We start from the raw sequence: 23432 nt of genomic DNA on the forward strand, positions 1-23432 counted from the left end.
CTTGGCTTATCACATGCCTAATAATCTGATTTAGGCCTTGTAGATACTTGGAAGGGGTTGGAAGGAGAATGCAACCATATTCACCTTTGTCTTTGCTTATTACAAGCATACATGTGTTAGATTCTCTATACTTCTTGATAAGTGTGATATCAATTATACTGATTTTTGATCATCTACTGGGTTATGGTTTTTTTTTTTTTTTCAACTGCAACCATTCTTGGTAACTCATAATCAAGTTTTTTTTTTTTAAATACTTTTGATTGTCAGGTTCAATAGGATCCAACTGTTTAAGCAAAAATCAGTAAAAAAAACACTTATACATTATTAGCAGTAAAGACAGCTTTTTAGTTTTAACCAAGATTCATTTAACTGGCTCCTGGGACAGGATATGTCCCTGACTGTGGAAGGACTACGTTTTGTGCAAAGGACGAGATTGAGACAAGGTGGTAAACAGGTGGTAATATCCAGGGGCTGGTAGTGGGAATGGTGCAGGATACCAGCAGTCCCACACAAGGCAGAGATGTGACCAAAGGATTCTCACCGGCAAACGACACTGTTGACTTACAAGTCCAGGCAGAACGTCAGCATTAGGAGACAGCACCCCTCTTCTTGTTCTTTTCCTAATTCTTCATTTTGTAAATAATTAACTCTTAGTCTACTGGAGGCAGAAGGAAATCAAACCTTCTTTTCATCACATTAAAATGTAAGCGTGAATGTGGGGCCATGGAGAACAAAGGAAGCTTTGCCCTGCCACAGGCTTGCGGTCCTGAGACTAATGGCGTCCTGCCTAATGGAGAAGTATAGAGAAGGGGCAGATTGAGAAGAACACAGGGCTGGTCTTCCTCTTCTTCTATAGATAAAATACTGGGGTTCTCCAGAATGTCAAGTATCTTCATTTTCAAACGTAAGAATTTACATCCATTTCAAAACTCAAGAGAAACCATTTGTAACTCATCTTGGACTTTATCCATCCTGCCATGACCCTTGTTTGTGGTGTGATTAGCTGCCCGTGTTTAGAGAACAGAATGATTCTCAGAAATACAGAAGCTCTTGTAAGTCAGTACCATTTGACTTCACATTGCCCTATTAAAAAGAAATACTTAAAAAATGAACTTTTTTTTAAAAAGGAAATATTTTATTCTAAAATCAAAGCAAAACAAAGTAATATAGATGCATAGAACCCAACAAATAAAAAATAGAGAGCTTGGCCCCTGAGTAGTGACAGGTTGTATACAAAATAAGCCTGTGATGCTTCCTTTCCCCCAGTTCTGTGAATGCCTTATATCCCCCAAGCCTGAGGCTTTTCCAGGTGCTCTAATAAGTGTAATAAACACACACACACACCCCCCCCACACACACACACACTACCTCCCCCCTCCGCCATATTTGCTGTCTCCTTCCTCCCCCAGTACTTCCCACCACACCAAGATTTTCTATGATCCAGGAAGAGCTGCTTATCAGTTGCCAAAGAAGGAATTGGTGAAACCCACATAGTCATAGCCAGCGAGGTGACTTCGGCCTCGTGGGTCCACGTACTGCTGCATATGTGAGGCACAGAATTGCACTTGTTCTGGGGTTAGGGCCTGAAACAAAACAGAAAGAGATACAGTCTTAGGGGTTAAAAATAGCTGGCTCCTTGGGGCTGGCAATATGCTCCAAACACAGGACCCAGAGGGCAGAGGAATGGGGAAGCAGCAGCCAACCCTATTCCCATCACAGACCTTCTCAGAAGTCTGTAATTTCTAATGAGTAAGACCAGCTCATCTTTTCAACTCAGCCCTTACCTGAGGAGTCTCATCTCACCTGGACTACACACTTTATTCTATTCCCTAAATTTGGGTTATTCAAGAAATGGGAAAAGAAATAGCCTTAAAAATTGATTTTCAGATTTGGAATTGACCCGTATGGTCATCAGAGAATGACTATAATTTTCAAGCTGGGACAACACAAAATGAAGTGGCAAGCAAAGCAAGTGGGTAACTCGTGCAGGACAATGTCTGAGCCAAAAAAAAAAAAAAAAAAGGTGGGTGGGAAGGGTAGCTGCCAATGCTGGGCAGCCAGGCCCGAGACAAGCGCAATGTGGATTGCCATGAGAGCACAGTGACACTAGACGCAACTGGAATCTGACCTGCTTCATGTCCTCTTTGGTAATATAGGCCTTGCCCTCTGCCAGGGCTTGGAAAGCATTCTCGACTTCATCACTGGACTTGATGTTCTCTGACTCCTTGTCGATCAGGAATGAAGTGTAGTCCTCCAGGGAGATATAGCCCTTCCTGTGGGAGAAATGGGCTCCCTTCTCTGAGACTGTGGGCTGCAACCTCTACATTGACCCCACTCCTCATGCCCTTGCAGCGAAGTAAACGCTGCTCCTCAAGCCCCAGCCTCCGTGCCCACATGAGCCTTCTGGCCGGACTCTCCACACAGTCTGGGAGTCTCCATCAGCACCTGTCCCCAGGCACGTCAAGCTTTTCAAGTTGAGTTGAAGACCTCCGATTCTGGTCTTCTGTCATCCTTGGCACTAGAAAGATTTCACCCCTAACAGTGACGGGATCCCTCCAGGACTGTACTCCATCCCCAGAAGCATACAACCCCACTCCCATCAGTTGGCCTCCAAATCATCCAGGTCTCCTTAGGACCTTATACACATGGAAGGATTTTTCTCTCCAGGTCCCTTCTCAGAATGAGCTGAGATTCATAGATCAGACAGAAACCAGGAATTGAGCAAATTACAGAGCCTGTGCCTGAGTTGGAGTTGGTGCCATGAACTTCTGAGATAATCCTGCAAGGGCACCAAAACCTGCCCACTTATGGTAGTCTGTATCTTCCTATTCTCAGGAGGAATTGGTTTCATGTTTTATGGATCATTTTACTCTCTGTGCCTGTTTCTCTAAATCCCATTCCCTACTACGGTCTGGCCCTTGGTCTTCTTCCTACCTCCCCGGATCGACGACATCCAGGAACTTCTCAAACTTGGGCTCAGGTTCATCCTCCTCCACCATGGGCAAGTAATAATTGAGCCCTCTCAAGCAGGACCGGAAATCTTTGTGGCTCAAGCGCCCTGTCAGATTCTCATCAAAATGTCTGAAGAACAAAAACATTTTATCAAGTTCAATACAGAACCAGATTAGAACAGAAAAGAACAGTTCTTGTTGGGTCAGCTGAGGCTTTAACATGTCACAGGTCATCAGAGAACCAAGTGGGGAGCTTGCCTCTGTTTCTGAACTATTTTTAACCCAGCGAATGGAGCAAAGACAGTAAAATGTTGAGCATGAGAGAAATGTATTTTCAGGAATCTCATAGACATATTAAAAGCCATGCCTTGCAGCTAATTAACAGATCTAGCTCTTCATTTAAGATCCTACCATGCCAACACTGAGGGGGAAAAATTAGCTGTCTGGAGATTCATTCTGAATGGGTTGGAAAACAAAGAACCGATCAACTATGAAGTCACACTCACTTATAGGTTGTGCTAAACTCCTTTAGTGTCTCTTCACTCACACCTATGGTGTCTCTGAAAAGGAAAACATGATTAGCCCACGAAATAAAACAGGAAAATAGCAGAAGACACGCCATGTGGAATAGAGAGGGATGTTAGTGGATGTTATGCTGCTCAGGTCATCTGATTCAGGGGTTGGCAAACTATAGCCCATGGGCCAAACCTAGTCTGCCACTTGCTTTTGTACAGTTTAATGAGCTATGAACAGTTTTTACCTCTTTATATGGTTGAAAATAATCAAAAGAGGAAGTGTTTCCTTAAACATAAAAATTGCATGAAATTCAAATTCCGGTGTTCATAAATAGAATTTTATTAAAACATGGACACACTCATGAATTTGTGGGCTGTCAATCGCCCGTTCTCTCTACGATAGCAAGTGAGTAGTTAACAACAGAGACCACATGACTCACCACGGCTGACACATTTATGATCAGTCTCTTTATAGGAAAAGTTTGCCAATCCCCAGTTAAGACAATAATGCTGCCATTATTGGGCTCCTGGGTGGCTCAGTTAAGCGTCTGCCTTTGGCTCAGGTCATGGTCCCAGGGTCCTGGGATCGAGCCCCGCATCAGGCTCCCTGCTCAGCGGGAAGCCTGCTTCTCCCTCTCCCACTCCCCCTGCTTGTGTTCCTGCTCTCACTATCTCTCTCTGTCAAATAAATAAAATCTTAAAAAAAAAAAAATAATGCTGCCATTATTACCAAGACCTAAAGCTGCTTTGATATAATTTATTTAGAAAGAAAAACAAGTGAATTCTGCTCTTCTGGCTCTACACCTTGAATATTTCTTGCATTCTAGACATTTGAGAGGAACTTTTACAAAAGGGATGACTTCGTGAAGAGATCGCATAAGATGGTGAAGGGACCCTGAGAACTGAGTGGTGAATAGCTTTAGGGGGATGGGAGCATGGTCTCCTGTTTCATAATAGACTCCCAAGTGAAAAGGAATATTCATTATGTGGGACAGAAAAGAGAAAGAGAAAGAGAATTTTGATTCCAGAGATGATGTGTGTACCATCTCTGAAGCAGCTCTTTTATCCAGTACTCCCAACTCTAGCCCCTGGGGCTAAGTTCTGACACCTAACCCCATGCACACCCTGCCCAGCCCTGGTCACGGGTCTGCAGTACTTGGCTTGGATCTGTTGTTCCAGGTTGTGCTGCATCCGCATCCCCAGCTGGTGAAGTTGGTCCCACTGCTGGGCCAGCCCGATGGTGCTATACTTGATGTCCAGGACCAGAGCCTCTTCCAAGCTGTCTCCCAGATCCTCGATCTTGGTCAGCTGGCGCTTCATGGCCTGGATCTCCTTCTGCTTCCGCTAGAAAAGACAAGAAGGAGAGAAGCAGTTATGCAGGGTACCAGCTCCAAACCGAGGGATGGTAGAGAAGATAAGAAGCTGATGAGTTTGGATTTCCCCTAAATGCTCCTTTTTAATTATTCTCAGGACTCTTCTTGTCCTCTATGAAAAATGAACTGTTCAGGAAATCCACTTCCGTATTCCTCACTTATGTGATGGTGGGAAGGTTAGGTGATATGACCTTGGTCATTCTGGTCAGGTGTAATGTATAAATCTAAGAGTTAGTAGTAGTTACATGCTGCAGAAGAGAGGAGGAGCATTCCCAGGATGCCTGCATGGCTGGCTCCCAGCAATTGGCACCTCGAGTTATCCACTCTGGGGATTGTGGCTGAGCTCCAGCAGGCTCCCCTGCAGCCACACCAGCAGACTTCCACAGGATGCACCTGTCCTCCAGGCACATTCGATGCCAACCGCCTGCATCCAGGCCATGCTTTCTCCTGCGTAAGGGAGGAGTGAATGGGTTCTGAGGATGGGGGTGGGTGGAGACACTAAATGTATTACAAGGTACAAATGCTTGCGACCTTCCAGAGATCGGTCCTACCTGACAACATCTTACTCTTTATTACTGAAGTTCTTTCATAAGGGAGTAATTGGATTTAATTAATTAAATTGTTCTCCTCGAGGTGGGGCAATAATGAAAATAAGGTTAAGAAACACTGTTCTAGCCCATTGCTTCACTCAACTGTTGAGAGACCATCTGGATTTAATTATATTAGCAAATGATTGTCAAATGATGACAGCTTCTGCACCTGTTTTCTTTCTTAATTATCACAGTGACTCTGTGATGCAGGTATTATGAGCTCTATTGTATAGACACAGAAATTGAGGTTACTGAAGTAAACTGATGGCCGTGCCCATGGAGCAGCGGTCAACGGCTAGAATGCAAGTTGGGGCGGGGTTGGGACTAGACCCTGAAGCTCTTGACCTTCAGGCTGGGGAGTTTACTTAAAAGTACTACTAGGGTTGCCTTTAAGGCATTTTCCTTGCACTCCTCGTAATTCGGACGATATCCTCAGCTAATAAGCAAATGTTACTTACTTTATTTGCTTCCAACTGGGATTCCAGAGTTCCTGTTTCTTTGAGCAAAGACCTAGTCAAGAACCAGAGGGAAATGTTATTCATAATATCAGAGGTCAATATTTCATCCAGACTGATTTCGATGCCCTACATTTCTCTACTTCTGTGTCTATTATATGGCTTCTCTGAAATGAATTTTCACACCGGTTTTTCATGAAACCAAAGCCTTCTGTCAACTGGCAAGTTGCTAGACAGATAAGAAGAGAAGGAAGGTCTGCCCTCGTTCTTCTATGTCTACGAGAAGGTTCCTGTACCTTCTTCCTGGTTCTTACTCTCCAATACACCCTTAACCTAATGAGGTTAAGACTCCCCCTAGTGGGGTGTAGACAGAATGATACACCCTACGCTCCTCTTTCCACCCCACACTGTTATTTAGGCACCATCTCAATCTGATGGTGACAGTGGTGATGATGAAGATGCCTCGGTGCTAAGTCCTCCTTGTTAGTCTTAGAGAATAATACAACAAAACAAACATAATAACATAGAATACTGACCCGTCCAGAAAATAAGCCCTGGGCATGCAGTTCCGGAACAGGAATCAGATGAGAGAAAAGAGAAATCACACGTTAACACAAATTACTTCGATGATCGTCTTTCCCTAGACTTAGGGAATTTTCCGAATCTAATAGGAACTGTTTCACACTGCTTCCAGAGTCTCTCCCTCTCGGAGTTGCTCAGAGCCTCTGTGCAGCTGCTGTCTTAGGATGAAGAGCTCGGGTGTCAGGTGATGACCCCAGCGTTGGGCACACCCTGCCAGGCGATGAGGGACAAAACCAGAGGCAGAGGAAGATGAACTGTACTTCCTCTGCCTTCTGCCAGATAACTTTTAGCTGTGACACAGGATTTCCTTTTGCTCGTCGTCTGGTTTTCCTTGTTGGGTTTGTAGAAACAGTATATATCACGGATTTTCTAAACCACCCCTTTAACTCTCAAAAGCCCACGTTTCTGACCCACCTACTGGATACCGTCTACCCATTTTGACATTTATTCTAATGTATTACAACCCTCTAGGTCTCTTCTTTTCTAGGTCATTTGCCCCGGAAGATGTGACAAATGCTGTTTTTGTGTATAAGACATTCGGCCTTTAATAAAAGCAATTAGCATGGAGTATCTCACCGATTCTCACCACAGCTTCATGGTCAGGCAGCACGACAGCTTCCTAGTTTCACAGTAGGCTCTGCCTTTGGTCATGCCAATAAATACCCATGTGACCTTGAGCAAGTCCATTTGTCTACTGAGCTTCTTTGCACACTTGGAGACAGAGTAATCACATCTGCTCTGTACTGTTTTCAAGGTCGCAGGGAGAGTGAAGGGAGGTAGTGGGTATAGAAGCACTTTGTAAAGTGCAAACATAAGGGACTGTGTTATTTTAGACTTTAATTACAGGCAACAGGGGCAAAAATGAGAGTTACCTAGGAGAGAATATAGACATGTAGACAATGGGCAGTGGTGTGACATTCTCGTTTCTTGATTTTGCAAGGATTGATTTAGAAAACCATCAATTCCAGATGAAAAGCACAGACAGGATATGGTGATTTTAGAACAACATAAATGCTGTAGGACACCCTCCTGCTCCCTTCAGATATGTATTTCAGGGACGCAGGGATCATGGGTTTGGAGGCAGTGCTACGCACCTGGTCTCCAAGATCCACTGAAGGAAGGCACTGGCATTCTGCTCAAACTCCTGGCGCATCTCAAAGTTCTTGACCTGTCTCGCCTCTTCCCTTTGTTGCTCCTGCTCCCGTTCCTAAAACCCCAAATCACAGATAGTGGAGTGAACACTGAAGACCTTTCTTTGCAGGAAAATTGCTAGTTCCGGGGCTCAGCTGCGCAGCTCCCCTCCTCCCAGGATAACCTATTTTCCGGAAGCACGCGCCACGCTACTCTATTCTATCTAGTATTCTATTACCTCCTGCCCACTTCTCCTGCCTCCAAAGGGGAAGGAAGCTCCTGTCACGCCTGAAAGTACTTGGCAGGTGTCTCTGAGACCAAGCCCAGCGACAAATAAGCTAGTAATAAAGGCAAATCGTCCTCTCTTCATTTTTTACTGGGTGAAATCTTCCTTTAAATGAACATAAAAGCAGCCTTAAAAGGAAAAGCAGTAACGAGCTGCCGCTCCCCCTGCTTGCGCTCGCTCTCTCTCTCTTTCTCTGACAAATAAATAAATAAAATATTTTTAAAAAAATAAAATAAAATTGGTGATATTTTGGTGAAATTTTTCTTTGTGAAACTTTTTAATATTTTCCATAGTTTCTATGATGAATATCATTATAGACAGATAAAAATTATACACAAACACATTAAAAAGGCACTTTGGAGGTAGGTATAAAATGGGGGGAAATCTATAGACTGTGAACTTATATACGAACCTCATGACGTTTCAAATCTCATGTTTAGAGCCACCTCCTGGAGCCCGTGTTTGCTTCCTTGAATCATTGCTCAACACCCAGAGGCATGAGAGGGTCTGAACTCCTGGGCGTAGGGCGCTATACCCACTGGGAATATATTTCTAACATTTCCTGAGACAGTTCCGGTTCATGACTGCTGTCCCAACATAGTTATTAACTGTGTCCTTTCTTTCTCAAAAGTCCCCCCAACTTGTATAATAAGTTAGGTGGCCATGCTCACCACCGTGAAAAGAAGGCTTTGTTGTGTGCCGTTACCTTGATGACATCAGACAGGTGCTTCCAGAACTTCTCTAGCACCTCCATCGTTAACCAGGTGTAAGGGCTGGAGGGCACGTTTAAGGCCTTAATCTGCTGGTCTAGCTCCAGCAATTCGTTGAAGTCAGACTGGGCCCCGGCCAAAGAGGCCAAGAAGGCCCTGTGGTCCTTTTGCTGCTGCCGGATCTCGTTCAGGGAGACACAGTGCACAGGCTCCGAGAGGTCCTCCTCGGTGTTCTCACACCAGTGGTTGAAAGCGGAAGCCTTGTGTGCAAATTCCATGAACAGCTCTTCAGCCTGCAGAGAAAAAAGTCACCTCCATCTTTCCCGATAAAGCCCCTCAGCAAAAGAGAAGACTGAGGATTAAAAAAAAAGACCATATTCAAATATTTTCAGGGTCAGCACTCCAAGAGGACAGAACTGAAACCACCGAGGACATGAAATCAGTGGGCAGGCAGGTGCATTTGAGGCACCGGCCTGGGTCCTGGCCCCCTGGTGTGAAACTAGTCAAATCTGTCATCTATAAATAAGGAGGCTGAAGGACTCCTAGGGTTGTTTTAGTGCTAAGAGTCCAAATGAAGCAAGGGCCATTTTCAGTGGTAAGATTTCATGATTTCTTATTCTGAAGTTTGAGCCCTAGTTCTTCCTGGCACCTGGTAAACATACAAAAGTAGGTGTTAAGTGAACGAATGCGTGAGTCACTGAATCCACAGATCACTGATGGGACAGGCCCGTCTCTCCCATTCTCTGTTTGCTCCTTCTTTCTCTCCTCTGCTCTTTTGCGGACCGCGCCTCTCCGGTGTCTTTGTCTGTACCGAGTCCTTTTTCTGCCTTCCTTCTAAAATGTGTTCAGGGCTCAACCCAGTTCCTACCCTCTAATCTGTAGCCTGCTCCCTATGTTAATCTCTGGAGTTATCCAGATGCTCTGAATGACTGAACTGTCAGAATTTCTGAACAAGAAAAATAGTATGGATGGTCCCAAACAGTAGGTGAGCAAAAACAGTTTTATTTTTTACTTTTTTTAAGATTTTATTTACTTATCTGACAGAGAGAGACACACTGAGAGAGGGAACACAAGCAGAGGGGAGTGGGAGAGGGAGAAGCAGGCTCCCCGCCGAGCAGGGAGCCCGATGCGGGGCTCGATCCCAGGACCCCGGGACCATGACCTGAGCCGAAGGCAGACGCCTAATGACTGAGCCACCGAGGCGCCCCCAAAATAGTTTTAGATTTAAAACGCATCATAGATTTAGGGTCAGCAGTTTGTATTTCCCAAGAGATTTATCTGAGGCAAATGTAAAAATGAGTTTTCGTTCCCAAAGGTGGAGATTAAAGAGGAGAAAACTGGCTCAAATGGAAGAGGGATTACAAAGGTATTACACCGTAACATCTTACCCTGTACCCCCTTCAGCAATCTTTTCGCTAAAATAGACCAATATAGAGAAAGTTGATATGGGCCCTACACAGGAAAGACACAAAAACCTGCAAAGGACTTCATATTACTTTTGTAACATTATGGATCATCTGAGTATTTTACGAAGATTTTATAATCAGGAAATCAAATAAACCTCTTTGCAGCTTGGAAGTTAAGCAAAACAGAATCAGAAGGTGAAGTGTCTTTCTATGTAGAATGCATATATGTGTGTAAAGTTGCCCATAAATCGATCTAATTTTTCACTTAAGACTATTTCTGCAGGTACCGAGCCCTTCAGTAATTAGCTGAGGGTACAGACTGACTGATTTTTATCTGTGTGTTTGTCTCCTAATTCCCCTAATCGCCCGCCTTCACTTGCTGCCTGGTGTAATACTTCCTATAGTCTTCACTCAGCATCCTGATCTCCTTTTATTGTTGATATATTTTTTATGATCAACATCCAATAGAAAGCCACCACTAGAAAGAACATCGTCATCACTTGAGCCTATACAGAACTCAGTGGCGTGCACTGCATCTTCAGATCCATTATCTCTCTCAATCGTCATAATGCAGACCAGCGGGAGACAGTGGTAACATGATCGATTTTCATAAATGAAAGAATCAAGAGATGTGAAATGACGTCTCCCAGCTAGGTAAGGTCAACACAGGATGAGAACTCGAGGGTTTCTTATCGAGTGCTCCTTTTATTTGGTTAGAGAAAAGTGTAAGGAAAGCTTTACCTCCTGCCAGCTTAGTTTTTCCATCCGCCAGGACCATCTGCCTTTTCGTCCTTCTATTATGTGTGCCTGGCGTCCATCTCAAGTCCGCTGCATAACTGACAAATCAGTCTTAGAAAACCCCGATTACTTCCTGTCCAATAAGAATGCCCTCCTGCTCCTTTCCGTGCACTTACTCTAATGTCTATAGTTTATCCAAACAGGAGTCCCAGTGGAATCCATTTCTGGATTCCATGACTAATATACAGATAATTGGGGCCTGATCGTGGCTTTTTTCTTTTACCTGCTGTAGAGGCAGCTGCTTCTCTAGCAACTTCTCTCTGTGGGCTGCAGAGGCCTCCAGCAGCTGTTCCCAGAGCCTCAGCAGAGCATCATGGCGCTCCTCAATGGCTTTGGTCTGGCTGTGCTGAGCAGCCACCAGTTGGTCTTTTAGGTCAGTTATTTCTGACAGTCTGTCTTGCTGGAAGCTCTGCAGACTGGCATCCAGAGTGTCCTGGGAAAAACCCAAAGAGAAGCTGTGAACAGAAAAACAATGTAGGTTCCCAGGGACCATTCACACCTGGGTTCCACCAGATTTTTATCATGGACAAGATAAGGTCTAGGAAAGAAATAGAGTGAGGACCAAGCAAAAGGAAACATAGACTTAGAGATTTAAGTGAACATTTGTGGTTGGAATTATGGCTAAGTTCTGGTGGATGCATGTTTCATAATCAGAGCTTAAGTTAGGTATATAATTAATATTAAGGGAATACTGGAGCATGATATGCTCTTCATTTTTTGAGTCAAGACTAAATGCTTCCTAGAGCTCACATCCTTTCTAAGACTCTTTTACATCCCCTGTTATAGTTTGTGTACTGATTAGTAGCAGTGCACTGCTAGAGATTTGGAAGTACACACACTAAAAACAGGGACAGTTACACAGTGTGTGTAACTGTGTGTGTGTGTGGTGTTGATACCAAAATCACAAAATTCTGGATACTACACTTCCAGCTTTAACAGGGTGGCTTGTATTTGACCAATTCTTCCTTTGAGAACAACTTTGACTGCTGGATAAAAGTACAAACTATCAGCTGTTTGAAAGAGATCAGAACGCAACTCAGGTCACTACACCTCAAGGAATCAAAACTCTAGAGAGGTGAAATAGTAGTAAAATCAGAGTAATATTCTCTGTCATCTTTCCCTATGACATGTGGGCTGCACAGGCTAAGAGACTGAGGGGAAAGCAGCTGCTCAGAACTCTTGACAATCTTATGAAATCAAAGAGACAGGTTCTGGGAAACCAGGCAGCCAGGATTTGAGCAGCTGCGGAAAAAGAACTGCAGAAAAGTTCGTCCAATAATCTACCTGCTTTCCCCTCAAGGCATCTATGGGTTCCTAAACGCTATAGAACAGGACTCCCAGAAGCCAAGCAGAAAAACAGGAGCAAATAGTCAAAGATGCTAAGTAGACTCCTCAATAGCCTCACGGTGCTGAGTTGAGGACACAAAGAGGAGTAGCTCCGGTGAAAGGGATTTAGTTGAACCGTTAAAGGGCCCTAGGAGTAAAAGCCAACTGAAAAGGGCAAATCCTCAAAAAAAAAAAAAAAAAAAAAAGATTATGTCTTGAATCATTTCAGTCCCTGGCCAAAAGTAGGGGTTGGATGGGGGGATGGAAGTGTTAAATTATAACTTTAAATCAAAATTCACGAGTTACATTATTTTAAATGTAAGTGGACTCACTGTTCCAATAAAATGATCTAATTAGATAAATAAACAATACTCAACTCTGTGAAATTTTAGGAGCCATCATCCAAAACATAAAGACACTCCGCATTTCCATATTCATTGCAACATCATTCACATTAGCCAAGATATGGAAACAACTTGAGTGTCCATCAACAAATGAACAGATGAAGATGTGATGCGTGTGTGTGTGTGTGTGTGTGTGCGTGTGTGTGTATAAAATGGAATATTATTCAGCCATGAAATAGAAGGAAATCCTGCCACTTGTGACAATTTGTATGAAACTAGAGAGCATATGTTAAATGAAGTAAGTCAGATGGAGAAAGACAAATGCCGTTTGCTATCCCTCACAAGTGGAATCTAGAAGAGTCAAGCAGAGAAGCACAGTAGACTGGAGGTTGCTAAGGGCTGGAGGGTGGGGGAAATGAGGAGAAATTGGTCGAAGGATGCAAACTTCCAACTAAAAGAATGACTGGTTCTGGGACACTACTGGACAGCAAGATGATTACAACTAGTAATACTGTATTATATACTTGAAACTTGTTAAGGGAGTAGATCTGAAATGCTCTCAACACAAAAAAGAAGTGGTAATTACATGGTGGGACGGAGGTGTCAGATAGTTCTACAATGGTAATCGTTTTGCAGTGTATAAATATATCAAATCAACAACAAAAATATAAAATATAAAGATGTAAATGTAAAGACAGAAAAAATTAAAGGATGGAAATAGCTATACACTTCAAGCACAGCACAAACAAACAAAAAACCTGGTACTCTAGTACGTGAAAAAGAAGACTTTAAATCAAGAAATGTTATTAGAAAGAACATTTCATAATTAAAAGTATCAGTTCGTCAAGATGATTTGTAATTCTAAATGTCAACACAACTTTGAACCTAACGTCAAAATACATAAAAATTACAAAGTATTTAAACAACAGGATTAACGACCCAAATCTGACAGGTAATATAAACCACTGTAAAACACACATTCTTTCTGGGGCACCTGGGTGGCTCAGTTGGTTAAGCGTCTGCCTTCAGTTCAGGTCATGATCCCAGAGTCCTTGGATCGGGATCCCTGCTCAGTGGGAAGCCTGTTTCTCCCTCTTCCTCGGCCATTCCCCCTGCTTGTGCTCTCTTACTTTCTCTCTCAAATAAATAAATAGAATCTTTAAAAAAATGCACATTCTTTTCAACTGTAAATAGACTATTCACCAAAACATATCATTTGCTGGATGTAAATCAAGCTTCTAGATTAATATAGAATGTGTTTTTAAAACAAAGTGGAATTAAACTAGCTATAAATATCAAAGACGATAATGAGAAAATTCCCAAGTGTTTGGAAATTCAGCAAAATACACTATGGAATAACAAATAGGTTAAATAAGAAATTGGAAACAACAGAAACATTTTATCTGAGTGATACTAACAGAAGTAACATATGAAATTGTGAGATGCAGCTAAAGCTCTGCTTAGAGGGAAATTTATATCCTTACATCAAAATGCTGAAAAAAGGAGAATGTCTAAATATTTGATGATCTAAATATTTATCCTATGGAATGTTTTAAAAAAAAGTTAATCCCAAATAAAATAAAATAAAATGATAAAGATATAAAAAGATATTAATGGAATATAATACAAAGATTATACGAAATACAAAGAAAAATAAAAAACCAAAGCTGGTTGTCTAATAGAAATGATGCTCCCTTAGCAGCAGCAAGACGGGTGGGAGGGAGAGGGAGAAAAAACTAGCAAGTCACCAATATTGGGAAGGGAAAAAAGCAGATCCTACAGACAAGAAAACCACAGAATTGGGGAATGGGATAATCCTAGTGTTCAGCTTCTGTGTATGTGGGCCATGGACGTGCCTGGCACCTGCCCAGGGGCCGTCCTGTTCTCACCTGCTTTGCCAGGAGAGTGAGGGAGGCAGCGAGGTCTGTACCATTGCCATTGGTCTTCAGACTTTCTTCTTTCTCAGCTAGAGAGCAAAGATGATTGATTAGAGGGGGAAAGTAGTTGCTCTTGAATCGGCCTTGGTAAGGAAAAAAGAAATATTTACTCTATGGCACAAGAGAGCCTCCTGACTCTGGGAGTGGATCATTTATTGGAATATGGGAGCAGTAGGGGCTGATGGACGGTTTCTCTGGACTTAATGCAGCATAGAACTGACTGGAACAGAGCTAGGGCCAAGGGAACTTCTCAGTGTTTTGGAAAACGGAGTAAAATTGCAGATTAGACATAATTTAGAAGTAATCGGACACACTGTTTATTTTTTAGAATGTTTTGCCATGGCTCTGCCTTTTTAAATATCACCGATGAAACCACCGATTCCCCTAAAATGTGTTTTCTGGAATTCTGGTCCTCAGTCACCCATCAGCATGTTTTCTGGGGCATGTGTGTGTGCACACGGGCACACACACATGAGTGTAATTGTGTCCAGAAAGGGTAAGAGTGGGTGAGGAGGGAGTATCTCTCTTCCCATGGAAAGTGAGAAAATCCCAGGACCTTTCTATCAATGGAATTTACCAGTATTTCCCCTGGCCTTCACATGTCATACCTATCCAGGCCTCCACCATGTCAGCCTTCCAGTTAAACTGCTGAAAGGCATAATCCTCTTCCAGTTGTGACTTCCAAGCATTTATTGTGCTGGACAGAGAAGGCATCTCTTCTTTCAGAGACTCTATCTTGGCAGAAATCTTCTCCTTGTGCTGAATTTTCTCCTGCAACACCAAGGTAGAGGGGAGAAGAAGAGACAGATACATGGGTGGATGTCTAGAACTGGAAGTTGAAACTCTTTAGTATGACAAAAAGGAGTCATCTCTCTCATTCCAAATACGTAACTACTCTCCTCTGGGTCTAGTGAATTTATCTTATTTTTCATCCATGCCTGGGATGGTTCTTTCCACTCTAGCATTTGGAAGATCTTCTCGTGTTGTCCACGTAAGTAAGGCCTTCATAGTTGGAGTCCCCTCTGTTCAAGACCCTGCATAGCACTTAATCAGTGAGGATTTGTAAAAACAAGCATTTAAATAAAAGAATGATTTTCAAGTCACAAAGAGGTTTCAGTTCTGATCCTCCTCCCTAGAGGCATACAAAGAAATTTATTTACATTTTTACAATACTCTATAACCAAAGCATGCCATAAGATCTTTATAAATGCCATGTTCTGCGGTCAGCAAAGGATTTAAGGAAATCTGCAGGGTATATCTATAAGAACTTGAAAAAAATTTATAAAAAGCAGCAACTGAACAGATAATTATTTGCTCAGAAGGAAAACAACGTAGCTAGTCAGAGAGTATGAAAATTCGATGGGTGAATTTTAGCGCTGCTCATGATTCTATATTTGAACCAATCCCTTTTGGAAAATGAGCTCGGCCTGGAATCCCTCAGTTGCTCACCTTATTCAAGATGTCTTCTCCTTGAGCGCATATATCTTGCACTCGGGTCTCATGGACAGCAAAGTCATTTTCCAATGTTTCATGCTTCTTTAGCAGGCTCTACATAAATGAGTCAGTGAGAATCAACACATCCACCCCCATTCTGACTCCCATTGAGCTACCCCCAAGGATGATTCAGCTACACTGGCTACAGAGTAGGGGACCGTCTACTTCTTCCTGCACAGAGCCACTGAATGCCTCTCCTGAAGCTCTTCACTTGCCAAAAAGGGAAATCTTACCAGAAAAGAAAGAGACAAAGAAATACAGTGATATTCTTCCTAACTTACTATGTGAACTTTAAGCTTTTCTGGACTTTAGAATGAGAGTGTTGGTCAAGGTAAAAGGTAAGAATTCCTCCATTTTGAAATTTATATAATTCCATGAAACGTTGTATCTAACAGAAAGATAATAACTATCATCCTATGTTAAGAACTGGCCTAGGGACCCTTGGGTGGATCAGTCGGTTAAGCGTCCGCCTTTGGCTCAGGTCACGATCCCAGGGTCCTCTGCCTGCTTCTCCCTCTGCCCCTCCCCCTACTCATGCTCTCTCTCTCAGATAGATAAATAAAATCTTTTTTTTTTTTTAAAGAAGTGACCTAAAGGCAGCTAAAGAGAACACTGAGATGTTTTGAATCTCAGTCTCAACCTTCTCTGTGCCTACTGTTGCTGGAAGGACGGAGAATGGAGTGAGGATGAAGCCCGGGCGCGGTGTGTCTCCTCCTTCTCTATATTCTCCTGAGTGTTCTGGAGACCAGGCAGCTCCGCCCGCCGCCACCCCCATCCTCAAGGCGCTGGGCTGCCTCTGCTGTCCTTGCCTCCTCTTGTCACAAAGGCGCCCCATCCACTTTTCCTTTTACGTTGCTTACTAACCCGGGCCAAGGAAGACACAGATTTTGTGGGACTATCATACTTTTAACCACCACATTTTGAAAATATAAGAATTTCTGATACATCGTGTTCTTAGGCATTAAAATAAGATGATTATTTCTTTAAATACAAGATGGGCTACATGATCTTGCCCTGGCATATGTGCCACCACTAGAGGAACCTGGGTAGGTGGTACATGGGACCTCCCTATGCTCTTACAACTGCATGTGTATCCACAATTCTCAAAACCGAAGGTTTCATTTAAAAAAGGGAAGGCTTTGGGAGTGTTTGAGATGAAGCCCTAAACCACTTAAATGTGTCCCATGTGTGCACACGTCCCAAAAGGCTTTTCAAAGGAAAGGGTTTGGTAGCATGAATTGTAAGCTAGGCAGGTTTTAAGCTTTCTCTTGCCCATGTGAGCCTTTCCTTATTTCATCACATAAGAGTGAATTAATCTCCACAGAGAATTCTTGGTAAATCCCTAAGTTTTAAGGCTAGTAGGCACACATCTCAAGGTCCCAAGAACCTTATTTTCTTATGATCACTCTCTCAAAAGCTCTAAAAGTCCATATTAACTCGAGATTACATGGACCACTTGTTCATTTCTTTACTGGTAAACTCTACACTGTATTTACAAGTATGTCTGTAAATTGTGGAACTGGTCCACCTTCCAGGTAGCCCTGCTAAAATTATATTTTCTAGAAACCATAACCAATGCCCGGGCATAACAATCTTCCCAATTCAGTGTAACTGATTTGAGGGAAACTCTAGGAAACCTACCCCTATGAGGGAAGGTCTGTAACCATGATGACTTGAAGTCACAGACAGACTACAAATCATGGGATTGAGCTTTGAGTTCCACCTTCACACCTGATTGATCCCATGATCTTGGGCAAGTTACATCACTGGACCTTGATTTTTCATATTTAAAACTGGCTGGAGTATCCATATTTCCATCATCTCTTTCTCCCAGCAGGAGAAAGATTATTTTCATAGATGAAAGTGTTGACTACATAAGAAAAGATTCAAATCAAAGGGGAGATCTCAGTCATTCAGCCTGTGGCTCACCTGAGTCATGGCCAGTGTATCTCCAGAGCCCCCTCCGGCAACCATAGCTTCCTTTTCACTGATCCAAGCTTCCTCCTCCTCTGCATTCTGCATGAATTCCAAGTACTCCAGGGATTCCTCCAGCTGACGCCCTCTGCAACAGGGTGGTAAGCCCCAGTGAGGATGAGAAGACAGCAGGACCCAGGGGAGCACTGCACATAGCCCGGCCACATGAGGCAGCCACAGTGGGACTGGGCCACAGAACAATCTGACGTGAGCTCCTGTGAACTGGGGAGGCCCTGGCCCCAGAAGTTCCGGTTTGTGGCATCATCTGCTCTCCGGGAATCTTTGCTGGGGGAAGGGAGCCTTACCCAAACACGAGGGCCCAGACATCAGAGTTGCAGGACAGCATCAGTGAAGTAGTGTCTCTTTCTACTCAGAGCACCGTGGTTCCTCTTATACAGTGAAGGCACCCTCAATGCTAGAAGTTTCCTTGTATTCCCCAGAAAGACATGTCTTCCTACCGCCAACAGGTATGGAATCATAGGCAGAAATTATTCTGTTTGTCTATCTGGCTGCAGGGTTCTCATTGATTGTATGGCTATCAGGGAGAAAATAATATCCCCTCATTCATTCATTCCTAGGGGCTGCTCACAGCACTAAGCTTGGGGGGGGGGGCGTTGTACAAAGTAAAACAGACCCAGGGGCATGACCTGGTGTGAAGCATTGGCGCATGAGGCCAACGATGATAAAGGACGGTTGCAAGAAAGCATGGGAGCAGAGGTGTGTTCAGACCACAGAGGCGGCAGCCTCCTCACCTCTCCCTGGGGTCAGTGGGGGCAAGCTGCATGGCAGGCTGGCATCTGAGCAGGGACTTCGATGATAAATAGAGATGGGGAGTTGGGGAGAGCAGCCAATGCTAAGCCCAATACCAACAACCCAGGAAGATAGCTGGGCCTCCTATCACTGACTCACCGAGCAGCCGCCAACTCTTTGAGCTCCTCCCAGTGTTGGAAAAAATGAGTCAGCCGTTCCTGGATCTCCTCCTGCCCCACAGCAGCCTTATCTCCCAGCCTGTCTGCCGCATCCAGCACACCCTGGAGAGCACACACCCATGTAACATTACCCCACAGACTCTCCCCATTTAGTCGGCGTTCCCTGGTAAGGTATCCAGCCCTTCCCACCCTCCACATCATTTATAAACCCCATGGTACTTGGGGTGGTCTTGAAAATCTTGGGAGAATGAAGACACCTGCAGTCAGGTCCACCATGCTAAATGTCCCCTTGTGCAACTTCAGGGCTTATACCAGGCTATACTCCATGATCTGCTTTCTGGATTATTCATGGTCATAGGGTGATGCAGAACTGTCTTCTGCCCCTATGACTCAGCTCAAGTACAGCTTTTCCAGATGTCCTAGACTGCACCCTAATCACCAACAATTGTGTCTATGGTATTGAAAGTGTCCCTTCCAGGGAAAAGCACAGTCCCTGAGCAGAATTCTTCTATTCATAGAAGACCATGTGCAGAGGAGGGAAGAATGCCTGTAGGCTCTTTACCTAGCTCCCTGTGGCTCTGCATGCCACCTCCCCATTGTGCAGCATCACCCTACTGATCCACAGACCTCAACTCTTCATACCTGGATGGTGGGTTCATGGGCCACCAGCTCCCCCTCGAGGCGCTTGTGCTTCTTCAGCAAATTCTGCACCCCCTGAAGGTCCCTCCCATAGTCCTGGGAGCTCACGCGTAACAACTTCTCCCTGGGACCAAGGAAGGAAATGGAAAACGTAGTTTAGACATTCGAGGTCATCCTAGAGCAAGGGTTTTCTAAGAATGGGTGTGTGGCTGGGGGTGGGGAGGTGGTAAATTCCGGAACACTCGGGAGTCAGTAACCACAAAGACAATTAGTGCCAGAGGCTTTCTGCAAAACTCCTGACAATACAAATGAAAACAACATACTGGTCCCCACTATGCCCACAGCTGTGACAGCCTTTCCATTCATTCCCTTGTCTGCCTCCCTGTGCATCTCTTCTTCTTTGCTCAGGGACATGCACTAATGTTTCTCTTTCAAAAAATGTGAAAATTATATGCACACACATATACATGACCCTATGTACATATATGGCGTTCACGGCCTTTGTCATTTTTGTCTATTAATATCAATAATGAATTTAGATAGAATGGGTTAAAAAAAAAGCTGATACCGCAACCACAAAGCATAGTAAAAGACTACACAGACAGGATTATGTTATCTCATTGTTTCTGAAGTTCCTACGATGTCCTCCTTGTTGCCTGGTGCACAAGGCTTCCCTTTAATTCATTGATTACCAGCGAGAATCAGCAGGCTTATAGAAGAAGAGCACGATGAGGCAGGTTACATGGGAAGTAGGGAAAATAATTTGATTTTCCCAATCATACTTTTTACCACAAAAACAGAATTAGTAATGAAAGCCTGGCAGGTACTGGGTAATGTTGGCCTGTGTCCAGTTCGGTGGCACCTTAGATTCCCAGGATGGAGCTAGAGTGTATTGTGCTGAGCAAAATAAGTCAGACAAAGAAGGGCAAACACCATATGATTTCACTCAGATGTGGAATTTAAGAAACAAAACAGACCAACATAGCAGAAGGGGAAAAAAAGAAAATGAAGGAGGCAGACCATAAGAGACTCTTAAAGATAGAGAACACACTGAGGGTTGATGGAGGGAGGTGGGTGGGGGGTGGCCTAGGTGGGTGATGGGGATTAAGGAGGGCACCTGTTGCGATGAGCACTGGGTATGATATGTATCACTGAATTCAACTTCTGAAACTAATGTTGCACTGTATGTTTCTTTTTTGTATGTTCACCAACTAGAATTTCAATATTTTTTTAAACAAATGACAAGGATTTCGGCAGTTGAGTAAGTTGTAAAGGCCCAGCTATCTCATCCAGACATTACACATTCTATGAACTATCTAGAACAAGCAAGCGTACGTGGTTTCTTAATTTTGTTCCCAGAATGTATGTGAATTGCTCCCCACTTCTCCAAGCCTGTCTCCTTCCGCCTGCATACAGTGAGATAATTTGAGAAAAATAAAACCAATGTTAACTTTAGGCTAAGGCAAACATGGTTAAGAAGTAATACCAACTGTAAGAAACAATTACATATTTCATTTCAGCACCAAATGGGAACACGTTTGGTGGATCATCTATTCTCTTTGGTTATTGGTGCAGTGTGAGCTGGCCATACATACTCTATCCATGATTCCTCATCATCTAGGTCCTGGAAGAACTGGAACAAGGCATAAGCCTCTTTGAGTTTCTCATGGTGTGTGGCTGCCAAGTCCTGGACATTCAGGAAGCGCTCATTGACATTATCCCTTTCCTCCACAATCTGGTCAACATTGAAAGTCCCGCTGGAGAGCAGATCAGCAGCTAACTCATTCAGGTCCTTGAGTGCATCCTAGAAAGCCGAGGTGTTTTCAGTGAACAGAACGATGCAGGCATTAAGTAGACCCTGGACTTTAACCACCACTGGTGCAGGTTCAAAGTCTGGGTCAAACAGACTGTTTTTGAAGATAGTCAAATTGATGATAAGCTCTTTTAACTCAGCTCAGGTGGGGGCAAGATCAGAGAGCACTGTGAGTAACGTGACTATAATACTCAAAGTGTCCATTTGCTTTCTGGTATTCTCCCTTGCTTTTTCCTCCTCTTCCCAACTGGAAAATGAGTGTGAGGAAGTGTGTGCCTCCAAACATGACTGTCTTCCTCACAGTCCTGAGTCTGACACAGATTGATAGATAGAAGTATTCAAGAAGAGCTACTCTACCATAACATTCCTAGGCTGACCACGTCAGAACACACCCAGACTCTTCTGTCTGTTTTCACTCTAACTCTGTCCTTCTAGTATTGTCGTGGGGAATGTCATCAGGTCCTAAAGCTCTGGAACTTAGAAAGCCTTTGACTTCTTGTTCTTTCTGTGCCTATTTCTGCCACCAAATAAAACTGATAATATAAAATTCTCCAGGATGAAATCAATACCTGCCAACATGTTTATCACTGCTCCCAAAACACATTTCTGCTTGATATTGGAATGCAACTGGAATTCTCCATAGAATTTCCAGAGTATATATATAGTTCACCTTCGTTGCACATGATATCCCCCTCTGATATTTTTTGCTCTCTATAATTATGTAAAATAAACTCTCTTTCATAGGCCAGATCAAATATGAGCTTTGAAAGATAGTGAGTTTAGATGTATGCCTCATTAAAAGGTAGACAAGATAGCTTTAGGAACCTCTTCCTGGACCCTCTTCCTCAGAATCTATAGTTTCATGCCAACTGGTTAGCAGTGACCATTGCCACAGCTCTGCAGCTCATGGATTCGACATGGTATAATGACTGCTGGCTGAGAACGCTAAGGTCAGTTTTGCAAGAAAGTGTTCTCAAATGGCCTCCTAAGATGAGAGACGAAAGTCAGAGGCATTTCCATTCTGCCCAGAGGAGTGAGACTCCCAACACTGCTTACCTCTCGGGCCAACATCTCCGTTTCCAACAGCTGATGTTTTTTGAGCAAGTTTCCTGCTGAAGCCAAGTCCCTGGCCTGATCTTTCATGGCCAGCAGTGTCTCTGCCTGCGAATAAAGAAATATGCAGTGAAGCTGCCAGATGAAAATGGTCTTTAAGGAGAACATTAGCAACCATATCCCCCAACTTTTCCCAAGAAAGTCAAGGAAACTGTTCACGCATAAACCCATTTATCTGGCAAGTAGTTATTAAGATCCCATGCCCCCATCATTCCGGGTGCAATTACCTCTGAGAGCCAGAACTTGAAGTCCTGGATGCCTGTGTTGAACCTCTGTTGGCGACTCGCCTCATTGAGCTTCTGTCCTTTGTCAATTGTTTTCTCAAGCAGGTAGTTCCAGTGCTTGGCCAGCTCTTCCAGTTGACCCTAACTCAAAGAAATTTGGGGATCACTATGGTATTTAGGATCCTGAGGCCTGTGGAAACTTGAAGAGATACTGTAGGGGCCTAGGAGTTAGGGACTAGCCAAAATCTGCCAACCTTTGAATGCCATACATTTTTAACTATTTATGCTTAATCTGGGAAACAACAGGAGGTGTTGGAACAAAGTTTGAGGAAAGGGTCCTGGGCTGCTTACAGAGACTGGTGCCTAAGAGCCAAAGCTCTTGGCAATAGGGATAGAAAATGTCAAACAAGCATGACAACGCTTAGGAATTAGGTCTAAAGCTTTCTCAGAGTCCTAGGTACTGAGTTTGACAGAAGTGATAAGGCCCGAGCAACACGGTTTCCCACCTTCTTTGTGCGGCCGTCAGAGGGAAGATCGCTAACCACAGAACACACTCCATATCCCCACCCATGGAAACTCTGAAGGAAGAAGGGGCTTCTCCTCACGTGCCTTTAGCCCAAACCATCCTGAGCAGAACCCCTACCTTCATGGTCTCTTCATTCCCGTCACATGCCTCCCGCTCAATCAGAGAGTTCCCCAAGTTGAGGACTCCCTCCACCTCCTCAGCTCGGCCCTGGACCTCATTTTCAAAAGCCTGGTGTTTCAGGTATTTTCTCTGAAGGGAAAGCAGAAACTAAATTACCCTGTAATCTAAGGAAGCAAGATAGATAAGTTCTGTTTCA

The 23432-nt window shown here is 43.7% G+C and overlaps 1 protein-coding gene across 3 annotated transcripts in view; it reads right to left on the reverse strand.

The window, feature by feature from the left end:
* Positions 1-1181: 1181 nt before the first annotated feature.
* Positions 1182-23432, reverse strand: part of SPTA1 (spectrin alpha, erythrocytic 1) — an 81624-nt gene continuing 59373 nt past the window's right edge. Inside the window, exons 32-51 of one of the 3 annotated variants that reach the window (XM_027612018.2) lie at positions 23234-23365; positions 22594-22731; positions 22310-22414; positions 21036-21244; positions 19444-19564; positions 18782-18903; positions 17828-17960; positions 15855-15952; positions 15013-15185; positions 14357-14433; positions 11021-11230; positions 8590-8886; positions 7561-7673; positions 6421-6438; positions 5888-5939; positions 4623-4810; positions 3458-3511; positions 2935-3081; positions 2129-2273; positions 1182-1583 (exon numbers count right to left, since the gene is read on the reverse strand). In XM_027612018.2, coding sequence (XP_027467819.2) covers positions 1458-1583; positions 2129-2273; positions 2935-3081; positions 3458-3511; positions 4623-4810; positions 5888-5939; positions 6421-6438; positions 7561-7673; positions 8590-8886; positions 11021-11230; positions 14357-14433; positions 15013-15185; positions 15855-15952; positions 17828-17960; positions 18782-18903; positions 19444-19564; positions 21036-21244; positions 22310-22414; positions 22594-22731; positions 23234-23365 — 2658 coding nt within the window. In that variant the 3' untranslated portion in view covers positions 1182-1457. Of the gene's footprint in view, positions 1584-2128; positions 2274-2934; positions 3082-3457; positions 3512-4622; positions 4811-5887; positions 5940-6420; positions 6439-7560; positions 7674-8589; positions 8887-11020; positions 11231-14356; positions 14434-15012; positions 15186-15853; positions 15953-17827; positions 17961-18781; positions 18904-19443; positions 19565-21035; positions 21245-22309; positions 22415-22593; positions 22732-23233; positions 23369-23432 lie in introns of all 3 variants that reach the window. The other 2 variants (XM_027612017.2, XM_027612016.2) reach the window with 2 other exon arrangements.

Source organism: Zalophus californianus, chromosome 10 (genome assembly GCF_009762305.2).
Source record: "Zalophus californianus isolate mZalCal1 chromosome 10, mZalCal1.pri.v2, whole genome shotgun sequence".
NCBI lineage: Eukaryota > Metazoa > Chordata > Mammalia > Carnivora > Otariidae > Zalophus > Zalophus californianus.